The sequence below is a fragment of the Taeniopygia guttata genome, chromosome 27, assembly GCF_048771995.1.
Source record: "Taeniopygia guttata chromosome 27, bTaeGut7.mat, whole genome shotgun sequence".
Lineage (NCBI taxonomy): Eukaryota > Metazoa > Chordata > Aves > Passeriformes > Estrildidae > Taeniopygia > Taeniopygia guttata.
Genome location: NC_133052.1, coordinates 2,465,249 through 2,488,503, shown reverse-complemented (window position 1 = coordinate 2,488,503; position 23,255 = coordinate 2,465,249). Strand labels below are relative to the sequence as shown.

The 23,255-nt window shown below is 57.5% G+C and overlaps 1 protein-coding gene across 3 annotated transcripts in view; it reads right to left on the bottom strand.

Moving 5' to 3' along the window:
* The window catches only part of ZNF385C (zinc finger protein 385C), a 59,270-nt gene that overhangs the window by 35,489 nt on the left and 526 nt on the right, over positions 1 to 23,255 (bottom strand). For 2 of the 3 annotated variants that reach the window (XM_041721561.2, XM_030256249.4), the window contains exon 2: positions 5,039 to 5,287. The exons of the other annotated variant lie outside the window; for it this stretch is intronic. In XM_041721561.2, the coding sequence (XP_041577495.2) occupies positions 5,039 to 5,287 (249 nt within the window). The remainder of the gene's footprint in view (positions 1 to 5,038; positions 5,288 to 23,255) is intronic. 3 annotated transcript variants of the gene reach the window in all.

Below are 23,255 nucleotides of genomic sequence, written 5' to 3'. Positions count from 1 at the left end.
TTCACCTGAGCAGCCAAGCTCCTGCCATGGGAGGCTCCCACCTCCTTCATGCCCCAGCAGCACAAGAAAAGCCCTGCAGCTTCTTTGTGTCATTTTATGGCCAAGAATTTAAATGTAAAGGATCTTTTTAGAATAAGTGTGTCAAGGAAAAATATCCCTGAAGCTCTGACCAGAACTGGGGTGCAGAGCCAGAGGTCAGAGTCCTGGTGGGGAAGGGTCCACACCACAAAAACCTTCAAGGCGAAGCTGACCACTAATCAATTCATTTTCTATTTGAAGCTACTGACTCAATAAAATCAGAGATTAATTATGCTACAGTTATTAATCCACAGAAAGCTGCATAGCTGGGCTTTGCAGAGGGACAGCAAGCTAATGGGGTATTTTCTGAGGATTTAGAAAGGGAGCAGTTTGCTCTGGATTCATGGGCCAGCACGAAGCTGATGTCTGGGCTCATGTGCAGCCTCTCACATGGCACCCACAGGTCCCTTCCCCCACAGAAACCGGAGGTGTTCTGGTAAAAAAAAAAGAGCATTTAGTGAAAAAGGCCTTTTCTGCCAGTTCCCAGTGGCAGGGGTAAATCCCTCCCCTTCTCACTCCGCCCAGCTCTGCCCTCAGGAGCCCCAAGGGACATCCCTGCGCCCCATCCCTCTGCCCCAACAGGAAGGGAGAAGCCTGGGAGTGAGCAGAGGGAAGGAAAATGTACAATTACCCAATTCAGCTTCTTCAAATTATTCCTGATCCCAGCCAGCATCTTTAAGACATGAAAAAACCATTATATTTCTCCCACTGAGATTCCAGGTTATTCAAATCTGATCTGAAAAGCTATTTTTGCTCATCTCTGCTCACAGCTGAAGGGAGCAGCCGAGGCCAATGGAGCAGGAGGACTCCATATGTTTGTCCTTCATAAATTCACAGAAGCTTAAAATCTGAGCCCTGGTGCTGCTCAGGCACAAGGTATTGATCAGCACCTGGCAGATGCAGGGTCCGTCCCAGCCAAATGTTAAATCCCCTTTAACACTTAGGCTGGGCATGGATCTGCCCCTGGGAAGTTTGGGAGAGCCCAATGTGCTGCCAGGGTACCTGGTGATGGACGCTGTGCAGTGGCTCCCACGCCAGCCAGATACTGGCCTGTCCCTGCCAAATTTCTCCAGAAAGTCCCAAAAGCAGGAGAGCAGCAAACTGCTGCAGGAGGAGGCAAGAAAGAACATTTCCTCTGGCACTGCTGGAGCAGGTCCTGGCAGGCACCAAGGCTGGGCAGGGCTGGGAGCTCCATCAAGGGCAGATGTGAGAATGTCCCAGCCCCAACTTAGCGGTGACATGACTGCTGCACCTCGATTAGTCCCAATTAGACCCTAATCCCACATGTTTGCAAACTATTTAAATCAATAGCTTGGGATTATTGCAGACAAAGCCCAGCTGAACAGGGCTGAAAGGGCCTGGCACCCTTTGGTGGGTAATGAACAGCTGAAAGGCTGCCACAGCAGAGAGCATGGGGGAAGGAGGAGGGAATGCAGCTGAGAACCAGGTGCCAGAGCACACAGAGCAGGGTCCTGGAAAAGGAACAGGGCCCAGGATCACGGAGCAGCAGCATGGAGTGGGATCAGACCCACCAGTTCCCCTCCCTCTGCTGCTCTGGGTGGTTTTCGGGAGTTGTCTCCCAGCAGGGCTGTCCCAGCCCAGCCGAGAGCACCACCATGGGCTCCTGGGTCAGTGCAACAGGCGACAGCCCAGCCCCAGGAGCCACCCCAGCCCTGCAGGAGCCATTCAAGGCCAGTGGGTTCCCTGCCAGCTGCCAAAATCAGGGAGCTCATCTGGGACCCCCCATGAAACCCAAGATAATCCCACCAGCAGCTGCCAGCCCCCTCTGAGTTCCAGAGCAGCCCAGGCTCCCCCAGGGTCCCCACATCCCCTGCCAGGGGCTCTGCTCTCTGCTGCAGGCCCAGTGATGCTGAAGCTGTCACAGCGATTTCTCTGCTCATCTCAAGCCTTTCTGCTCCCAAACACGCATGGACAGACATTTCAGCGGATAATTGGGAAAACCAGGACTTTTCCCTTTGCAAAGGACTGTTGTTCCAGGGCTGTGTTGCCAAGGGGGGGGCAGCACCAGGCAGCCCCAGTGTGAGGCAGAGTGACAGCACTGGGCAGCCAGGGAGAGGGTCAGGGTAGAAAATGCCGCGGGATATTGGAGAGGAGGAAGAGTTTGTGACACAAATCAGCCCCAGGGCACAGCTCCCTCAGGGTGCTTTGGCCCTGCCTTGGCATTCGATTTGGGGGAGCAGCTCAGCAGCCTCCAAAGCCAAGAAAAGTGGTTTGAGTTGGGCTCGGGGCTTGTGTGGAGCCTCGTGCACACAGGAGATGCCTGAACAGTGTGTCCTTCCCATGGACTCTGGCCAAAGGGGCATGAGCTGCTGTCAGCTCAGATTTGCCAGGGAAAGCAGAGCCTCGTGCTCCAAAGGAGAGCGCTTCCCGCTGCCTTTTGGGGAGATGGGGGCTGGCAGAGCCCAGAGACACCGCCCTGCTAGCAGCCTGCACGAGCTGTTCTTTACTGCTCTTTACATCCCATGGCTTCATCGAGACACGGGTGGAAAGGACTTTTGGGGAGAGCCACGGATCAGGGTGTAAGTTTTGAAATGCTCCAGCTCAGCCTGTCCAGTGATGGCAGCCCCAGAGATGATCCAGGATGAGGGGAAGCAGCAGCCCCCTGTCCATGCCCCTGCAGCCACTGGTCCCCATTTGGGGTGTCACAGCTCTTCCTGCTCATTCAGCACCAGACAGTGATTTGGTTCCCGAGGACTCTGAGAGCAAACTGAGATCGCTTGGGCTCCCTGGGAAATCACAGGCAGTAATTAAATCACTCGTGACCCACTTGGATTAGAACTGGCATCTGCGGCACGAAAACATCTTTCATCTGTGACCACCCCGTGTCTAATCATCACCTTCACCATGATTCCACACAGGACAACAAGGATCTGGGATTTGTCTTGCAAAATGAAACGTCTAATAAGCAATAATTTGTTTTTAAGTTGGGGGCTTTCTGGTACAGAGCTAATGAATTGTAATGACACTGATTAGCATGTTTGCCAGCGCCGCTCCTCTGCAGCTTTGCTCCACGAGACGCCAGCGATCACAGCCTGTGCAAGAAGAGCAGATCCGAGGAGCCAGAGGGGAATGGGGAGACTGAGTGGTGGCTGGGAAGCTGCTTTGATGTAGCTGTAGATGTCAGCATGAGACAGAGATTCCAGCCCAGAGGAACATCCCCTCTTTGTCTAACTCAATTACTTCATTTAATCCACTGTCTTTACCCTCACAAGACTCCCCCAGTGCTGCCACACCACTGGAGACCTGTGTTAGCCATTCCTGACTGTGGGCTGTGCCAGGCTGAGCCCAGCCCCGGAGCAGGCAGCTGCCCAGGAAGGGGTGACTCCTCCCAGGACTGCGGGCAGATGCATTTTCTCAGCACCCAAAGGTGCAGGTCTGGCCGGTGAAGGGCTCCTAGAGGAGTGTGATGAGGCAGGGCAGGGCTTCCCCAGCACCCCACTGCCCTGCCAGCCCTGCCCATGTGCCACAGCCCAGCCAGGAGCTTGTCCTGCCCTTGTCCTCAAGACAGGGCTGGTCCCCTTTGCGTTTTGGGGGTCGCACATGGCATCTTTACAATCAAGTACCCCCAGCACCAGTGGCACGACGGTGCAGAGGGGCACAGGAGTCACATCAGTCAGTCCCAGCCGCCCTGGGGCACGCCTCAGGAGGCTGGGAAAGGCTCACAGTGACAAGGCTGGAAGTGACATTTTTATCCAAAAGTGCAGGGGAAGGTCAGCCCCGGCGGGAACAGGAGGGCCAGGGAGGCGCAGGGAGCAGCTGCTGCCTGCAGTTCCCCAGACAGGCAGATCAGAGCCCTGGCAGAGCGCAGCGTGTGGGGCCGACAGCGCGGGGCCCGGGGTGCCACACCGGCAGAGGCACAAAGAGCAGATTGGCATCTCCAAGATTCTCTGGCTCAGAAGGAAATGCATCCCTGGGCAGCCTCCCATCAGGCCACAAGCAGATTGAGGGGAGAAGGTGGAAGCTGCAAGCTGGAATTTATGAGCCCTGTCCCCATTAAAATAGCCGGCGATATTTCCATCTGTCAGTAATGTTGATGAAGAGACCTGCTCCTTTGCATATCCCAGGCCTTACCCAAACAAAACCAGCACCAGTCAGGGTAGGATTTGGCACACAGATGACTATAGCCATGCTAAGTATTTATGGCTCCAGCCTGCCCAGTCTCTAGTAAGAGCAGGAGCAGGGAACCATTAAATCTTCCATCCCAAGGCATTTTGTCATTCCACACAATTCCCTTGGTTTGCTGCTAATGACAATCCCTCCCAGCCAAAGGCTCAGGCAGAGCAGGTCAGCCATGGTGACAGGGTGACATTTCTGGGCACATTTCCCTGCTTTTGTGCATAAAATCTGCAGCAGCCAGCTGGGCCCGGCCAGGTGAGTGCTGGCAGATGGCACAGAGGGCAAGTGAGTCCTTGCCCTTGCACAAGCTCCTGCCCAGCAGCACGGCACCTGCACGTGCCAGCCTTGCTGCCATGTGCTGGCATCCCTGTGCAGCCAACAGGTGAGGAGCCTCAGCACCAACATCTAAGCAGCATTTTGACTCAAACCCAGCACAGATACAGGAGAAGTGCACGGCAGGAGCCTGGAGGGACACGGTCAGGTTGGCACCTGCAAAGCAGCATCCAGTAGCTCAGTAACTGACAGCCTTGGGCACGCATGTCCCCGTGGCACCTACAGAACTCAAGAAGACACCCACAAAGACAGAGCAGCAACAGCCACGCTTGAACGTGGACAGACCCACACGTGTCCATCCCTCTGCTGCCGCAGTGTGGCCTCTTGGGCTCCAAAACCACTTGAGGACTGAAAGCCCCGCAGCTCCAGCAAGTGACAGACGCCAAGGACAAAATCAAGCACTTCCAAACTTTCCATGAGCCCAACAGAGCAGCTGTGCCAGAGCAAGGGCAGCCTTTGGGCAAGCTTGACCTGCCGGGTGGGCTCCTACCTTGGGCCGCTGGCATCTTCCCCTTGTTTAGCTGCTTGAGGCGCTTCTGGTGGGACTTGCCGTTGTAGTGGATCTGCGCCTGTGCAGCCGAGTTGAGTTGGATATTGCAGACCTCGCAAAGTGTGAACGACTGGTGCTTCTTCTCCCGCTTGGTGCGCTGCTCGGGCTGGCTGGGGGGGCAGCTGGCCTCCTCCACCAGCTGCACTGCGCTCTCGGGGCTCTGGGATGGGCTCAGGGGTCGCTTCATGCCTGCGGGAGGAAGGACAGACCCACTGTGAGGACAGAGGGACAGGAGCAGCTGCCGGGTGAGGCAGGAGAGCCCAGCTCAGGTCCCACGCCTGTGGTTGTCTGAATCTGGGGGGATCCCTGAGCAAGTGCAACAGCGTTTGGGCAAGACGACACGAGCAGCAGCATTCCCAGGAGTGCTGGGGTAGAGAATAACCCACTTCTTCCAAGTTTCCAGCTCTAGACGACACTCCTTGTGTCAGGTCAAGTCTCTCTGTTCGCTCGTGGGCAGCACTGTGGGTTGGCCCAAGGTGGAGTTAGGATGGAACCAGCTCTCTGCAGACAAGAGATTCAGCTGGCAGGACTCGTGTGCGGCGAGGGCGTCCCAGAGCCCGTCCCCACCAGGGCAGGAGAACGACTGGCACTGGCACCGTTGGCCACCAGCAGGTGCCTGTCCCCAACGTGGGGCTCTGTGGGACCAACTTGCATCATGAGCTGGAGCCCAGACCCACACAGCGACACCACGGAGGGCCTGGGGTCAGTCGGGGACAGCCCTCCAGCGGCCTTTGCCTTGCAGGGACACTGCTCCTGCTGCCCGACCCCGAGCCGGGGATGGCTGCGACATCCAGAACAGCCTCGGAGGCGCGAAGGTCACCCGAGCCCCGCGATCCAGTTACCGCTCGGAGCTGGCAGCTGCGCTTACAAATACCCGCAGGCCGGCAAGGGGCCAAGGCAGGGGCCGGGGCGTCTGTGGGTGGCCGGGCAGCACCCAAGGGTGCCCTGCAGGGATGTCCCCAGCATCCTCGGCAGGGCTGCGTGGGGTGGGTGCGGGACCGCAGCGGGGGTTTGGGCTCGGGCTGTCCAAAGCCCCAGCGCTCGGCACCCCGCGGGATACGAGGCTCGGTCCTCCCGGGAGCACCGGGGAGCAGCGGGGCTCGGTTCGGTGCAGCCCCGGCCGCGGCCCCGCGGTGGCGCCGCCGCTCCGCGCCGGGCCCGAGGAGCGGCGGGGACAGCGGGGACAGCGGGGACAGCGGGGACAGCGGGACAGGGAGATGGGGGCACCGGGGAGAAGGAGCAGCGGGGACAGAAGGCAGCGCGGTCCCCGCCGCAGGGATGGGGTGCGCTGCCACTCGCCCACCCACCGGGTGAGCGCCGCTGTCCCCAGCGGGTCTCGGCCCCGTCCTGCGCCTTCTGCACCCGGAGTGTCTCCATCAATAGTCCTAAAGCAGCGGGAGGTGTCCCCACTAGCTGCTAACGGAGCTAGAGACCTTTCCCAGGATAACCATTAACAGAGCAACCGGAAAGCAGATCTGGGAGGCGATCAGCAGCAGGAATGTGAGACGGGGCCCCAGGGACTCAGCGAGACACGCGGCACGCTGGTGGGGACACGCCAGCCGGGGCAGGTCGCCGGCTGCCCTTGGCATCCTCCCCCTCCCCGGGTATTTTTAATGCAATTACATCCCAGGGCGCGGAGCTAAAATTGGAACATTATGTGGACAAAGTATCCCCAAAGTCTCCCTCGTCTTTAAAACGGGCACTGCTGTTGCTCTGATTAGGCAGCAGCTCCTGTCCCGGCTCCCGGGGCAGCCTTTGAAGGTCTGTCCTAATTGCACGCACACTTGTTGTCTCATTCACTTAATTTCTTCTGCGCCTGTTCTGCTTCTCAGGTGTCAGGGCCACAGAGCGGGTGGCTGGTGGCTGGGACAGGTCGTGGGGACAGATCGTGGCACGTGTGCAGGCTGGCAGTGCCCTGGCTGAGGCTGCTTTGGGGCAGATTTCACCTCTTCAGCAAAGCCTTGAGGACCTTTTGGCTGAGGAATGAGGGGCTGTTACCTTTCACCGGAGGGGAACTAAGGCCAGGTGAAGGTTGAGTGACACTCAGGGGCTCTGAGGCAGAACTCAGGGTCGCCACATCCCAGCTCCACCACCCCAGGACCAAGGAAGTTTTATCTCCTCCATGCAGAAGGATCACAAGCAGTTGCAAATTTTTGGGTAGTCTTCCCAAGGGCTCTCCTGGATGGGGCAGCTGAGCTGCCACTCACCCACCACTGCCCAGATCTGCACCCCACAGCACCCCACAGCATCCCACAGCACCCCACAGCATCCCGCAGCACCCCACAGCATCCAACAGCATCCAACAGCACCCCACAGCACCCCACAGCATCCCACAGCACCCCACAGCATCCCGCAGCACCCCACAGCACCCCACAGCATCCCACAGCACCCCACAGCATCCCACAGCATCCCACAGCACCCCACAGCACCCCACATCACCCCACAGCATCCCACAGCATTCCACAGCACCCCACAGCATCCTACAGCATTCCACAGTGTCCCACAGCACCCCACAGCACCCCACAGCATCCCACAGCACCCCTCAGCACCCCACAGCATCCCAGAGCATCCCAGAAAAGCCACTGGCTGGACATGAGATACATCAGCAGGGCAGTGGAGTTCTGGCCAAGCTACAAAATCCTGATGAGGGAGCAGGTTTGGTGCAGGTCAGGTCCTTTCCCACATTTCCTGTATTCTGAATAACTCGGAGGCAGACCCGTAAAGGCCACCCTGTTATCCCAGCCTGGACAGATGTTCCCCATGCACGTGCAGCCCGAACATCTGCACATGGATGTTCTCTCAGTGTCCTACCCCAGCAGGGACCCTCGTGCTCCCTCCTGCCATCAGCACTAGTTTGTGTCCCATGGGACTTGTATTTGGACTGACTTCAAGAGAGCCAACGCACAGGACCAGAACCTGCCCCCAGGTCAAACTGCCTTTGCCACAGAGCTAAGGGGATCTGACAAGAGCTATTTGAGAGATCTCTCCATTCAGCAATACAGAAAGTGCATGAACTTGATAAGAGAGCAAGAAATTTGAAGGGGAAAAAAAAATCTTGTTTGAGTTCACTAGGTTACGTTCTACTGAGTCCACCTTCCTTGCCTCCAGCTGAGTACACACAACAACAAATAAAAGCAGCAGAAGTAAAAGGAAGTTGGTATGAAAGTGGCCACCAACAGTTGTCACAAAATTCCCTCAAACCCCCTAAGTAAGGACCAGTTTCATGGTCCCTGTTCACACCTGTAAGGACCCTGAGGAAAGCCAGAGCTGCCACAACACCTCAAGCCCACCTCAGATCACTGCATCCCATCACCTCAGGGTTGGCACCATTAAGCAGCTCCGTGATCCTGCCTCTGCCATGCATGTTTGCACCAGGGCCCCTGGCTGTGCCATCTCCAGAGCCACCAGGGAACCCCCGACCCCTGGAGCAGCAGCCCCACCATCCTCACAGACCCCTCACCACTGGCACAGGCAATTTCCAGCCCACCCACCCATTTGGGCTCCGGACACAGCAACGCCTCTTCAAGGCAGCAGCTGGTGCCCCAGCCTGGCACAGGAGGCTCCTACCTGGTGCTGCTGAAGGCACTGCCCTTGGCACCGCCGAGCTGAGCCAGCTCCTGCCCTTGTGCCACGGCCTCAGGGCACCGCAGCCGCCCCTGTGCCTGGAGAGCTGCAGACACTTGTCTCGGATTTCAAGGAGCACTTCCAATGCGGTTCGATCGCCACTAAATCAGCCCTCATCAGCAGCCTCCGGAGCAGAGCCGGGCACGTCCGAGCTGCTGCCCGTGGCTCAGCAAGTTCCCAAAGAGGCCGGAGCGTCAGGCGGGGCAGCGGGTGCCAGCTGGCAGCGGTGGCACTGGGGCAGCCACCTTGAGCCAAGAGCGGGCGGATGCACCTGACAGCAGCTCAGCGCCAGGGGAGATGGGCCAGTGGGGCAGCTCTCCCTGTGGGACTGCATACAGAGGCACCAGGCTGGTGCAGGGATGGGAAGGGCACAGGGGGCTCTGCCCTGCACGTGGAGGTGGCCCAGGGGACCTGCGATGGCATCAGGAGATGCTTCAGTGTCCTGGCCTGAGAGCTGAGCAGATCCAGGCAGGTTTTGGAGGGCCTGGCCATGCCTGCAGCACTTGCAGCATTTCGTAACACTGCATCAAAGCAGCTGCCCCCAGCCCTGACATATGCTCTGTTAATGCTGGAGCGAGGCACGTTTTAGGATCAGTCCATAAACCATCCGTTGGCAGAGCAAGGATTACTGTGAGCTGTCTCTCCTCAGGGACTCTGCACTGCAGGCTGGCTCCTGGCACGGGGAGCAGGGCACACACAGGGCTCAGCCCACCCACAGCCCTCAGTTCTGAACCCCAAAATGCCCAGTTCTTACCCTCAGGTGCTCTTAGGGTTCCCCTCAGCCCCGTTCCCACAGGCTGAAGGGCAGAGGGACATTTGCAGCCTCCGGGAGGGCAGGGAGCATCACACAGAGCACGGTGGCACTGCGCCTGTCCTCTCCTTTGCACACCAAGATCATTAACACTGCATTCAGGGCTGCGTGTCCCCTGATTCAGCACATCCCAGCCCAGCTCCCGGGCAGCCGGGACAGCTGGAACCCAGCTGAAGGAGACACCATGAGGGAACAATGCTGCTTCTCTGCAGCGGGGCAGGGAACGTGCCTGTCCTCTCCAGGAACCAAACTTGGCAGTGCCACCTGCTCTCAATCCAGCAGGGGAAACAGCAGGGCAAAGAGAGGCAGGGAGTGAGACATTCTGTCCAGGGGTGGGCTGTAGGTGTGTAGGGAGCAGTGGGAGAGGAAGGACTGAGGCTCCACAATTCATCACCCCCAGCCTCTCTGCTGGATCAGGAGAACCTGACAAGGTCACAGCATCCTGCAGGATTCTTGTGGCCAGCACCAAGGTTAGGGCAGAGCCACGTCTCACAGAGCCACTGTGCTCTCTTGGGAAATAAAACACAGAGAAGCAGGCGATGCACAGGGAGGCTCTGAGCCCCAGCAGCACCTCGTGCTCCCCTCGCTGTTCTCAGAAAAGATTATTTTCCACAAGTGCAGGATCCAGAATGGGATGCAGGCCATCTCCTGGGGAGCTGCCACCCCCACTGGAGGCACCGACAGCAGGGTCAGCAGCAGTGCCACTGGACACACAACGTCACCAACATTGGCACAGACATGATGGGATGGCATTGCCCATCCCCTTCCCCCACCCACCACGAGCACTTACAGTGATGAGCAGGTTCCAGCAGGTCCCACAGCAGAGGTGGGCACTGTCTCCCCTCCCAGCTCTCCTCACTCCCACATCTGCGTCAGGAGCTTTTCAGGGCAGAAATTGGCTTTTAAGTGAGTTTGTGGAGAGCTGCTGGCTAACAGGAGACCTCCAGCTTAAGCTGGAGCTCTCAAAGGCTCCTCTATTACAACCCAAATTAAATATTTGATAGTGCTAAGCAAGTGACATTTGCAGTCCGGTCACGCCAGGGGTATCAGATAGAGATATTTGCAACGGGATCTGTTTAAATCCATGTAGTGCTTTGGATCCGTCCATCAAAACAAGCCCAGAGCTTTATTAAAATCAATGTTATCAAACACCCTGCTGGGGGAGGCTCTGGAGCCCACGTGGTGGGGCTGGGGGGCAGCTGAGCCCCGCTGAGCTGTGAGGCTGCAATACAGTACCGATTTGGAAGAGATTTTTCTTTGAAATTAAAGACTAGCAAGAGACTTACCCCTACCTGCAGCTGTGGGAGGGAGATTTGTTGCAGCAGAAAAAAAGGGAAAGCACTGACCCAGACCCATCTGGAACTTGTTTTCAATGAGATCTCTCATATATGAGAGATTTCTGATACCTGATACCAGGTCAGACATGCTCCCATCCCAGATCCATCAGACACACGTTCCAAAAGCTGCCGTAAAGTTGTTCCGTGTGACAAATGCCTGATTCCATTCCCCAGCTCAGCAAGGCACTTTGTCAAAGTGCAACAAAACTACTTTAATTACTTTCCCTAAAAAAAGGGGATTGGAAGCATAAAGGCTGAAAAGGACTTCCTGTATCTGTCACAGGAGATGTGACAAAGTGACAGGCAGCTTGTTGACAGTGAACACCGTTCACAGACAGATTTGGGGAAGATTTCCTTTCCAGCAATGGCTCAGTCCCATCAGCTGTGGTGGGAGGGGAGGCTCCTGAGCACCAGGACTGCTCTGGGTCTGCCCTGGGGAAGATGAGCCCAGGGACAGCCGGACACCCCGACGTGGCTGAGGGGCCACCCCACTGCCAGCCCCACCTGCCCCAGTTCCACAGCACTTGCCATGCTGCTGAAGCTCCCAAACCTCCCAGCTGCTGGGGAAAGTTTGCAAAAGCATCTCGAGCTGAAAGACAAATGACAAGTAAAAAGAACCCCCAATTTATTGTTTGCTCAGAATTTAGAGTGGGAAGAAGAAAAATGGGACGACCCATGATTTTTTAATGCCTGCAGTTGGCAGCTCCATATTTAATGTGACAGCATCCCTTTAAGGAAAATATGTTCATACACAAGAAAGAAAATAAATTGGCAAAGCGATTTGCTTTCAAGCTAGGCTGACAATTCCCCACTCCAGCGTTTTGCTGCAGCCTTGGGTGAGCCACAGTGGCCGGCACTCCATGCTGGGCAGGGATCATCTCAGAGGCTAAGGATGCTTTGCTGGGTGACAAGCCCATCTGGGAGCAGTAATTTATCCCAGAGATGGTGCAAAGAAAGAGTGGAAGGAATAATTCATTGTGTGTGAGGTGACAAGGAGACTGTGCTGTCATGTTACCACACTGACAATTCCCCGACACAAACAGAGATGCTTGTTATGGAGCCTGAACCCACACGATCAAAGGGGCTTCTGCATTTGGGGTAGGAAGGGAGAAAAAAAGACAGGAAGAAAGGAAAAGAAGAGCTAAATCAAAGCCTTGTTATCATTTCTTATGAAAGAAACTTGTGAGAAATGCTCTTTGCAGAGCAATTAGTCACCAGGATCTGAGGCAAGCAGGACCCACTGCTGCTGCCCTGGGGCTGGGGAGGAGCTCCCTGGTGTCCCCAGGCGGGCAGCAGGAAGGATCTGTCTGATATTGGACAATAGCACCAGAGTATCGGGAAGAGAGGCATCAGAAACCAGGTTAAAACCACCCCTCACTTCTGCATTCCCCTCAGCTGAGGGTTGGGGGTCCCCAGGCACCTGAGGTCCCTGCTGACAGTGGCAGCTCTGAAGTTAAGCCCCTAAAGCCTTGAGCTTGGTGATGGTGGTGCCACACCCAGGGGTGGCACAAAATCCCCGAGCCCCCCGAGGTGCTGCTGGGGGGTCCCCAAGAGTGATGGGGGTGCAAGGGTCCTGTCCAGAGCTGTGCTGCAGGAGCATTGGCTTTCAGCCTCAGTTCACACCTTGAAACAAACCCCGATTTGCCTGGGAACACCAGGATGCCAGAGCTGACAGGCAGGGAAATGAAATGGGACAGATGATAATGAATTGCCCACATCCCTCAGTGTCTCCTGAATGTGGAGTAATGAAGTTATACACTGCTCACTGGCTAGAGGACAGAAGAGTCTCAGAGCTCGGGTTTAATCAGTTCAGTGACGAGCACGGCCTGGATTCATTCCCTCCTCTCCCCACGGTTTGGTTTCTCCACTCCTCTCCCAGCTCCCGGCTCCTGCCAGCCCCAGGACTCCCTGCCTTGCTCCTGCAGCGCTGGGATGAAGCTGCTGGAGCCCAGTTGCTGCAGTGGGAGAATCTGTGCTGTGCTGGAGGTGCTGGTGTCAGGAGAGAAGCACTGAGACTGGGAAAGCTCTGCTCCCAGAGGGCAGTGAGGGCTGGCTGGCGGTGCAGGTGGCAGCTGGACTATTTATTTGGGCAGCACCACTGACGTTATTGAACGAGCTCGGGTGGGTGAGCGTTCCTGCTTGAAAGGAATTCCAGAATGGACTCATGAAAAGGTACTTGTCTCCCTGCCAGGAGACAGCCCCACTCCTGCTCCCTCCTGAGCAGCAGAGCTCTCCCTGCTCCCTCCCTGCTCACCTGCCTCCCACACGTGCGTGACACTGCCACTACTGCCACCGCAGTGGCTGCCACGCTGTCACCAGTGCCTGGCACAGGGGCAGGACAGAGCCGGGCTGACATCGACTGCACGTTTGAGCAGTGAGCAGCAGCACAGGGCCACGGGCAGGACAGAGGCTGGTCCGTCCTTAGGGCATTCCCAGGGCCTCCAGCTGTGCTCCCTGCTGCCCGCCAGCAAATCCCAGGGAACGGGAAACGTGGTGGTGAGGTACCCCAGGCAAAGGGGCTGCTGACAAGGCTGCAAAGAGCCCATCTGTGCCAAGGGTCCAGGCGTGTCCCTGCGGGGGCACGGTGCCAGCTCGCCGCCAGGACGCGAGAGGCGGCCAAGGCACGGCCCCAGGAGCTGCCCCGGCGCTGCGGCGGGGCCGGGGTGCCAAGGGGAAGCCCTGCAGTGCCCAGCCCAGTGCCAGGGCTCCCAGCTCCCCTGGGCCTGCGGGGCACAGCGGCGAGAGGCTCAGCAGCACTGGAGCTGGCGAGAGCTGGAGGCGTTGCTGCTATGAAAACATGCGAGGGCTGTGTCTGAAAACACTGTGAGGAGCCAGCTCCATAAATAGGCCCTTTATGGCTCTTCCCTGCGCTGAGACAGGCTCCTTCACACACACTTGGCTCCGGCACGGCGGGTTACACGCCTAAAACAGCCCGGTGTAGGGTGGGGGGCACTGGGGAGCACCGACAGACGGGAAACTGAGGCACAGAGCCCCCCGGCTCAGCCCCACTACCCCGAGCAGGAGGTGCCACCCATGGAGCAGCACCCACGGAGCAGCAGCACCCACGGAGCAGCAGCACCCACGGAGCAGCAGCACCCACGGAGCAGCAGCCCATGTCCCTGGCAGGAGCTGCGATGCCCGTGGGAGGACAGAGCCCAGGACAGTGACCCGGGCTGTCACGGGACATGGGAGCAGCTGCTCCGCTGCCACCACCTCCGCACGCAGCAGCCCCGGCGCCACAGCACACGGCCACGGTAAATCAGCGCATTCATCAGGGAGCTGTCATTAATTGAGCAGCTCCCGTGGCCGTGGAGCCCAATGGTGTGGCTGGTGTCAGAAGCTGTGCATGCAGCAGGAGCTCTTCGCTGCCTTCAGCCACATCCGTTCAAGGCGGTGACACTTCAGTTTGTGCCCCCTCAGCAAACGTCCCCGGTGTGGGAGCACTGGTGACTAAAGCAGCGGGTGAACGATTAGTGACTCAGCGCATAATTTTGCTCATTTTGTGCCTTTTTTAGTGCGGGGCGGACAGAGCTCACACAGCAAACCCTCGCCAGGTACCGCCACCGCTGCCTCACGGCGTCCCAGCTCCAGGCACCCACCTGGGGCTGGGGACCTTCTTGCAGGCAAACGTCTGTTTGATGTAGTTCTGCCATGGAAAACAGGGAGAAGAAGCTGGAAAAGACTGCCATGGGCTTTGGCTTGTTCCTCATTCTCCCTTTTATTGGTTCCTTTCTGACCTGGGAAAAGGCAAGGGGAGCGCTGCAGCTGTGGGGAGCTGGGCAGCCCCAGCAGCCCTGGCAGCTCAGCTCACACCACCCTGGCACTGGCCCAGCAGCTGCCGTGCTCAGAGCAGAGCTCTGAGCTCTTGTCTTGGCCGTACCTGATGTCTGCAAACACCAGGTGCCAAACTAAGAAGCTCTTTGGGCTGGAATTGTGCTGTAACCCCAGTGCTGGGGTGATCGCTGCCAGAGGAACCTCTGCCCGGACCACTGCATCAGCCCGAGGACCATGAGAATGGCTGCATCCTGCAGGCTGGGGACAGTGACAGGGATGTGCCAGGATTGCCTCTCATCCTTGCAGACAGGGCAGCCACAGCACGGCAGGGGTTTGAGTGCAGAAACCCGAATGTGAGAGCAGATCCAGCCCTGGCTGACCCCTGTCCGGCAGCGCTGAGCTGGCTGTCGGCGTGTCCGCACCTCCAGGTGACCCGTGCAGGAGTGGAGAGTGAGGTCAATGTCCTTGGCACTGCCACCACACCTGGTTGGATCCCCCTCCATCCAGGGGGCGAGCTGAGCCACTCACAGGCTCCCCCATGCATGGAGCTGTGCGGTCACACAAGCAGTGCCAGGTGCCAGCCGCTCCCATCTCCACGGGCAGCTGCTGCTGATGCTGCCAAATGGTCACCCAGTGCCACCAAACTCTCTGATGGCGCAGAGCGACACAGCCCCAAAGCCGTGTCAGGGGTGGCAGCCCCAGCAAATTGTCACCTCCCTAAAGCAGCTTTGTCTTTGCTTTCTCTTTAATGATTTCCCAGCTGCTTCCCCATTTCAGCCGATAATGGGACTTCACTCTCTATCTGGGTCTGAGAGGCGCTTGCCTTGTTCAGGCTGGAGAAAATCAATTCCCCTCTCACTCAAGTCTTTGCAAGACAGATGAACTGAAGATCGTGCCTGCCTGAGCAAAATATTTATTCAGTCTGGAAACAGATTTACTTTTGAACCTTCTATAAATACAGCTGAGGGCCCCCATTTAATCCCTTACCAGAAGACCTAATTTTATTTGTTTTGTGTTTTAAAGAATTCTCCCTTTTCCAACGTCTTGTCAGCAGGTGAAGAAAGGCAGGATTTTTGGCACACAGCTTGGCAGTGGGCACAGTGGGCCAGTGCCTGATCCCACAGCAGGATGGGGCTCGGTGGTGAGAGGGGGAGAGCCCTGAGCTGCTGGGTCTGGGTTCTGCAGGGTTTCCTGCTCTCTGTTGCTGATTTACACCCATCAAAGCTCTGCTGGAGCCAGGGCAGGCAGGGCGAGGCCAAATCTTCCACAGAGGCATCTTTGTGACCCTGCCTGCCATGAGAACCCCGTGCTGGGGGCAGAGTCACTGTCCCAGCAGGGCCATGCACAACCCTCTGCAGCCCCTCACTGTTGGAACCCAAAATGTCCCTCAGACATTTTGGAGGTTCCAGGCCCAGGTCAGAAGCATTTGAGACCCTGGCAGGCAGCTGGAAACAGCTGTGATTTTGGGTTTTAACCATGGAACGATTTACCAACCTTGCAGGAAGAACAAGAAGTCACAAAAGTTTAGATATTACAGTAGAACTAGTTACAAAGTAGAGGGAAGAATTTTTGAGTGCTGTACAGGGGGGTTTTGGTTTTGTACATGGGGGTCAGAGGTTTTAAGATGAAGGGATTTGGGCCTGCCCTGTCCTCCCTCTTTCTTCTTCCTTGCCTCCATGTTCTTGGTGATGTTGGCACTCACAGATTGGTTTAGAGTAGAAAGGCACCATTTAATATAGGTAATGGGCATTGGGGAAAAACTGTAACCATGTAACACGTAATGTACCATATAAAAGACAGCAGCAGCCCTGGGCGGGGAGAGAAGAAGCAGTCGGGAGTCAGAGAGGATGTCAGGGTGTGTGTGTGCCTCTGCCTGAGCTGCTGAGCAAGGGTTGGAGGAGAGACTTTTCCACCACACGAAGCCACCCCACAACCCAGGGTGATCTTTGACACCTCAGGACCTGAGACCACCTTCCAACAGACCCATCCCCCCATCTGCATGAGCCCCCTGGGACCAGCCACGCTTTGCTCCACCCCCAGCCAAAATAGGATTCCTGTGCAAAGGGGCAGCTGTTTATCAGTGATAACAGCAGGGGATTCACCACCGAGCAGTGCCTCTCCCCATGGGGTGGCACACCTAGTAGGGACCCTGCCTGGGACCACAGCATCACAGCACCCTGACCCTCCAGGGATCCTGCATCCTGCATTTTCTGTCACTCCACAGCCAGCAGTCCCTCAGCTGGGGCTGCACAGGGGTTGGGTCCCACCACTGGCAGAAGAAAAAGCTCCTTGGCCAGCCAGGGGTGGGTGGGCAGTGGGGAGCTGCTCCTGGGGCATTCAGGGGCATCCTGGCACCTGCCAGCATCTCACTGCCACACACCACCGTGTTCTGGCCAGAGGGTTGCCCAAGTCCTTAGGAGGAGAAGTGCTCCCAAGGACAAACTGGAAAGCTTTCCCAGCACCAAGCAGATGCCAAGAGCCAGCAGGTGCTGGAGATGGTTTTCTGCCACCAGAACCCACCTTGGCACGTCCCTGGGTGAGAGCCCCATGCCTGTGGAGCAGCACTGGCACTGCAGCAGTGTCTCTAAACCCCTTTGACTCATCCTCTGCCGAAGCCAGCATCAGTCAGTGCCCATCCTGTCCCCAGATTCTGGCACTGCTTTGTGCTTGCAGTGGTCATGAAGCACAAAAGTCATCATCTCCCTCCACATCTGGCCAGGAAGGCGAGATTCTGGCACAGGTGTGAACCCTGCAGTGCCAGTCCAAGGTCCCTCCCCGAGCTCTGCAGCAGCTCCTGGCCAGGAGTGAGCTCCTGCACTGACCCAGGATGGACAGACCCCAGCCTGGACAAGGGAATTGCTATTTTCCCATCTGGCATATCCCCAGCCCTTGAGAAGACTCCTCCAAAGGCACAGCGTGCTCAGCACCACAACTGGCTCACTTATTTGACACACTAATTAAATTGTTATTGCACCTGTTGGCTAATTACCTCCTCTGGAAACCAGAGGGCACATAAATTTGACACTGACCTGTGCAAACCTGCAGCACTACAGATGATGGCCGGGTCTGGGGGGCTCAGTGGGGTTTGGGAGAAGTGGGGGACTGGAAATATGGCTCTGTGGAAGTGCTGCCCGTTGCCCCATCTCCCAGCAAGATGGGGAGCCCAGGAGTCAGGGTGAACCCCCTGCATCACTGGCACTGCCCTTCCTGAGCACAGATTAATCTGGGAGAGCTTTAATCCGCTAAAGCCCTTTCGTAACAGCTCTCAAAAATAAGCCTGGAGAGTTCCTAATACTTCTTGAAAATTTGGAGTTGGGATATTTATAGGCTCTGGCCTTGCGTGAGACGAAGCACAGGCAGCACTGGGTGGGAGGACTCTGGGGTGCAGGAACCTGCCCTGGGGGTGCCACTGCCGCCCCCCAGCTCTGCCCCACCCCAGCTCTGCCCCACCCCAGCTCTGCCCCCCAGCCCGGCCAGCAGCCGCTCTGTGCCGCTCCCAGTCTCCTGCTGGCTCCATAACAAGCTTCCCTTGTTAGGGATTTTTATGGTTTTTTTTCCTACAAGCCTTTCAGGCTCCTCAGAAGAGGCTCCAGCCCAGTGCACAGACCGGCTCTGTGCCTTCAGCCCTTCAAACACGGAGCAGTGGCGCTTCCCACCAAGACAAACAGCGGAGACGCCACATCCCCTGGGCCGAGGAGGCCAAGGGCAGCAAATCACACACAAAATTTGGGAAAAAAAAAACCCCAAGCCCCAAAAATGTGCCAGAAATTACCCACATCCACAAAAAAACGGAGGCTAGGGTCCTGCTCTGCTGGTTTCCAGTCACCGCCAGTGGTGGCCATTGGCATCTCTGCCACGTTGGTCCTGGTCATGGCAGGGACACCCAGGGCAGCATCACAGCAGCACCAGCAAGAGCCAAGTGGCAACTGGCAAGAGGCAAGTCATTGGTTCCACATCTCTCCTGCTTCAGATAAAGGGAAAATATCCTCCAAAAAGCTCTTAGCTCTTTCCCATGTGACCAAAGATGTCCCCAGGGCAGTCCCCAGTTCCAAGGCAGCAGAGTTCTCTGAGAACTGGGAGGTGATAGGAAGATGAGAACCCCCCTATGATCTTACAGAGGCAAAAGCCACCCCCCATTCAACAGTTCCTTCACCCCCCTGATGCAGAGCAAGAGCCAGTGGCCAGATCAGAAGCAGAAACACTCAAACTGGAGACAGAGTGGCAGCAGCCTGATTCCCAACAGAGGCCCCAGCTCATCCCCTGACCGCTGAGCACGAGGCAGAGGAGTGAGCAGGGCTGGCACAGCGCTGCCAGGACCAAACCTGTTGGCCAGAGGAATCCAGAACCTCACCAAAGGAAGCAGCAGGGATGCCCAGTCCCCTCAGCACCCTGAGCCCAGGGTCCAGCAGCTGGAGCAGCTCCTGACTCCAGGCAGACACAGGCACAGATTAGGGCTTCACCTCAAAATGTTTCCTTTGCAACTTCCCAGTGATCTTTCTTATCAACTAATTAAAAAAATTCCATAATTAGGCCAGGGAAAATCACGACTCGGGAACGTTCCCATTTGAAAGCAGCACAGATCAGTGTGGTATCAAGGGCTGGGAGCCCTCAGCAGAGCCAGGCTCCCCCAGAACCCTCCCCTGTGACCAGGACTCCTCCCGGGCCCACCCCTGCAGGGCCCCCCACCCCAAACCCACCACCAGCCCCTCTCCCTGGCACCCTGCCCAGAATCCATCCTGGGGAAAAGCCTGTTTACATTGCAGGGGGAAAAGTGGTGGAGTTTATAAAAAAATCACCATAAAGGGCCCTCTGACAGCGAGGGATTCTCTGTGCCTTCAGCCCCTGGGAAGGCAGGAGCGCTGGGGAAACACCCACTCTGCCCCACGGACATGAGAGCAAAGCTCCCCCCAGCCTGGAGTGCCTGTGCCAGCCCTGCTGCCATGGCCAGGGCGCAGCCAGGCTGGGCACACGGGCACCCTGATGCCTCTGAAATACCAACACCTGCACCAGGGAGCACCAGGGAAGCTCCCATGGGAGCTGGGGCATCCCGTGCTCACAGAGTGGCTCATGGCTCCTAAACCTGCAGGTTCCCTTTGATGACTGGCAAGTAAATTGTTGTATTTCTAAGAGAAATAGAGCAGTTGTTGCGCTGCAGCTGCAGCCTGGGTTTCCTTGAGAGCACAGACATAATTCCTGACAGGGGCTTTCTGACACAGAAATTATGGTGCTATTTTGGAGGCAATCTCAGAACATCATACTAAGAAACAGCCTTTGTACATCACAATATCGTTGCTAAATTGACAAATAGACCCTCATGGGCTTCATTATTCTGCTCTGGGAGCACATTTTTGCATTTTTATCATCCCTAGAAATGATTAAGGAGCTGCAGAACTGAGGGCTCTGGCTTTGGAACGCTCAAACTCCAGTCCGACTGAGCTGAGGAGAGGCAGTTGGAAGGGCTGCAGGGCTCGGAAAGGGAATTTTTGTCCTTTTAATGTGTAAGTCTGGCACGTTTTGGAGACTGTCCAGTGCTTCTATGGCAGGTTTGCTTTTAGCCCTGGAAATTCAAGTGTAAAGCGATGTGACTGACATATCCAGTGCTGCATTGGGAACATCTGTGCAAAGGTCCTTGTTCAATAGCAAACCTGTGCTGTGCACTCGTAGAAATCCATCGATCCCCCCAGAAACATTAGAGAAAAGCCAAACAAGAGGAAGATCCCCAGAAATATAACAAATAAGAGCCCAGAGACCAGGGTTCCTCTGGGAGCCAAAGTCTGAGGGTGCCGGGGAAATACTCAAGGAGTATTTTTGGTGAGCTCCTGGTGCCGCTCTGCTGGGCCACAGCATCACTCCAGGCTCTGCCAATCCTGCCAGCCCATGGGCATGAGCAGCAGGCAGGGGCAGGCAGGATGAGCTGGGCCAGCTCTGTCCTTGTCCCTGTCCACGTCCCTGCTGGCACTTTGACAGGAGCCTTGTCCTGGGACAGCTGGGAACGCCAGGCAGAACATCAGCTCCCATAAACAGTGCAGAGAATGGGGTGGGATGGGATGGGATGGGATGGGATGGGATGGGATGGGATGGGATGGGATGGGATGGGATGGGATGGGATGGGATGGGATGGGATGGGATGGGATGGGATGGGATGGGATGGGATGGGATGGGATGGGATGGGAGCTCAGGGATGCCAGCTCAGGGGTGGGAGCTCAGGGATACCAGCTCAGGGATGCCAGCTCAGGGATGGGAGCTCAGGGATGTCAGCTCAGGGATGGGAGCTCAGGGATGTCAGCTCAGGGATGCCAGCTCAGGGGTGCCAGCTCAGGGATGCCAGCTCAGGGATGCCAGCTCAGGGATGGGAGCTCAGGGATGTCAGCTCAGGGATGCCAGCTCAGGGACAGGAGCTCAGGGACAGGAGCTCAGGGGTGCCAGCTCAGGGGTGCCAGCTCAGGGATGCCAGCTCAGGGATGCCAGCTCAGGGATGCCAGCTCAGGGATGCCAGCTCAGGGATGGGAGCTCAGGGATGTCAGCTCAGGGATGCCAGCTCAGGGACAGGAGCTCAGGGACAGGAGCTCAGGGGTGCCAGCTCAGGGGTGCCAGCTCAGGGATGCCAGCTCAGGGATGCTCGTGTACAAGGCTCCCAGCAGGAAGTCACAGCCTGGCATGATGTCACAGCCCTGCTCACGCAGAGCCTGGCTCTGTGCACTCACAGACAGAGCCACATCCAGGGTCACACCAGCCTTTTTTCCAACGCACGTGGCAGATTAAAGAACAAGCAGGAAATCCACAGCACACAGTATCCTCACCCTGCCCTGAACTCTGCAGATGGCAGGAGAGTTTCTGCTTGGCAGAATCACACTGGCAGCACCAAGAGACCAACACGGCTCCTCCATCCCCACGGAGCCCTTCCACCCAAGTGACAAACACCACTCAGCAAAGCCTCTGGGCTGGATGCTCCATTGGAAAACACCTGCAGTCACTTAAAAAAAAGTCAGTGGTGGTGGATTTGGATGGTGGTGGCTGAAGAAACTCCCAGCCAGGCTGGCAGCTGGGACAGAGCCTCATTCATGCACAGGCTGTCACACACAGTAGCACTGCCCATTGGTGCTGTTTTCAGGCACTGTGCCCCACAGGCAGACACAGCAGCTCACAAACATCTCCACTCCCCACTCGGACATCCCAGGTAACCAGGGGGTGAAGCCAAAGTGTGCACAGCGCTGAGCAGGGCAGGGCCAGCTCCGGCCTCACATTTTCACCCAAAATTCATCCCTGCAAGGCAGAGGTGCTGCCATGCTCTGTGGGACCCACAGACACATCCAGCCCTCGCAGGGGCAGCTCTAGCAGCAAGGTGCCAGTGAGCTGATCCCTGCACACTGGGGAATGAACCTGGAAGCCCCTAACAGCCTCCAGGAGTGCAAGGCCAGGCTCTAGACCCCTCACCTTCACAGAGAATCATCTCTTCTCTTTAAGCAGCGCTCTGAAATTTTGCTCCGAAAACAATTCGCAGCCTCTTGTGCCAAGATGTTGTTTTCCCACACGCCCATGCAGCAGGATCGGCGCTCACCGCCCTGCCACGGCGCTGCCAAGGGCAGGCACGGGCACGTCCCTGTGCCGGGATCCGTGGGGTTTGCTCTGGGGCAGAGCGAGCCCCAGCCCTGCCCACCCTGATGCAAACTCCCTAAAAGCTTCCACCATAACTCGCTGCTGCTCCAAGTTAACAGCAAAGTCTGTTGGTAATGGCCAGGGGAGAGCCAGGTCAATCTGCTTCTGCCTCCACGTTCCTGGACCAGGGGATCCTGCTGCTCCCACCCGGAGCCACAGGCAGCAGAAAGCGCTTTTGTGCAGCTCTCTGAAGGTCCTTTCCCTACGAGCCAAGAGTCCCCGCGGAGGCAGCCAGAGCCTCGGCCCCATTCCCAGCACAGCTCCCCAGTCCCCATCCCAGCACGGATGTGTGCAGCTCCAGGAGCCCTGAGAACGAGCCCGGGCACAGGGCCAGCGCCACTCACCCCAAACCCGGGCTAACAACACTCACCCCAAACCCGGGCCAGCGCCACTCACCCCAAACCCGGGCTAGAGCTGCTCACCCCAAACCTGGGCCAGAGCCGCTCACCCCAAACCCGGGCCAGAGCCGCTCACACCAAACCCGGGCCAGAGCCGCTCACCCCAAACCTGGGCCAGAGCTGCTCACCCCAAACCCGGGCTAACACCGCTCACCCCAAACCCGGGCCAGAGCTGCTCACCCCAAACCCGGGCTAACACAGTTCAGTGCCCCACACCCGGGCTAACACCGCTCACCCCAAACCCGGGCTAACACCACTCACCCCACACCCGGGCTAACACCGCTCAGCCCCAGGTGCTGCCGCAGACCCCAGAGCAGCACACACCCGTGGGGCACCCACGCCGGGCACCCCGCGCTGCGCGCACCCCGGCGGGGACGAGCCCGGGTTACCGGCACCCGGCGGGGAGGTGCCGGGGTTACCGGCACCCGGCGGGGACGTGCCGGGGTTACCGGCACCCGGCGGGGACGTGCCGGGGTTACCGGCACCCGGCGGGGACGGGCCGGGGTTACCGGCACCCGGCGGGGACGAGCCGGGGTTACCGGCACCCGGCGGGCTCC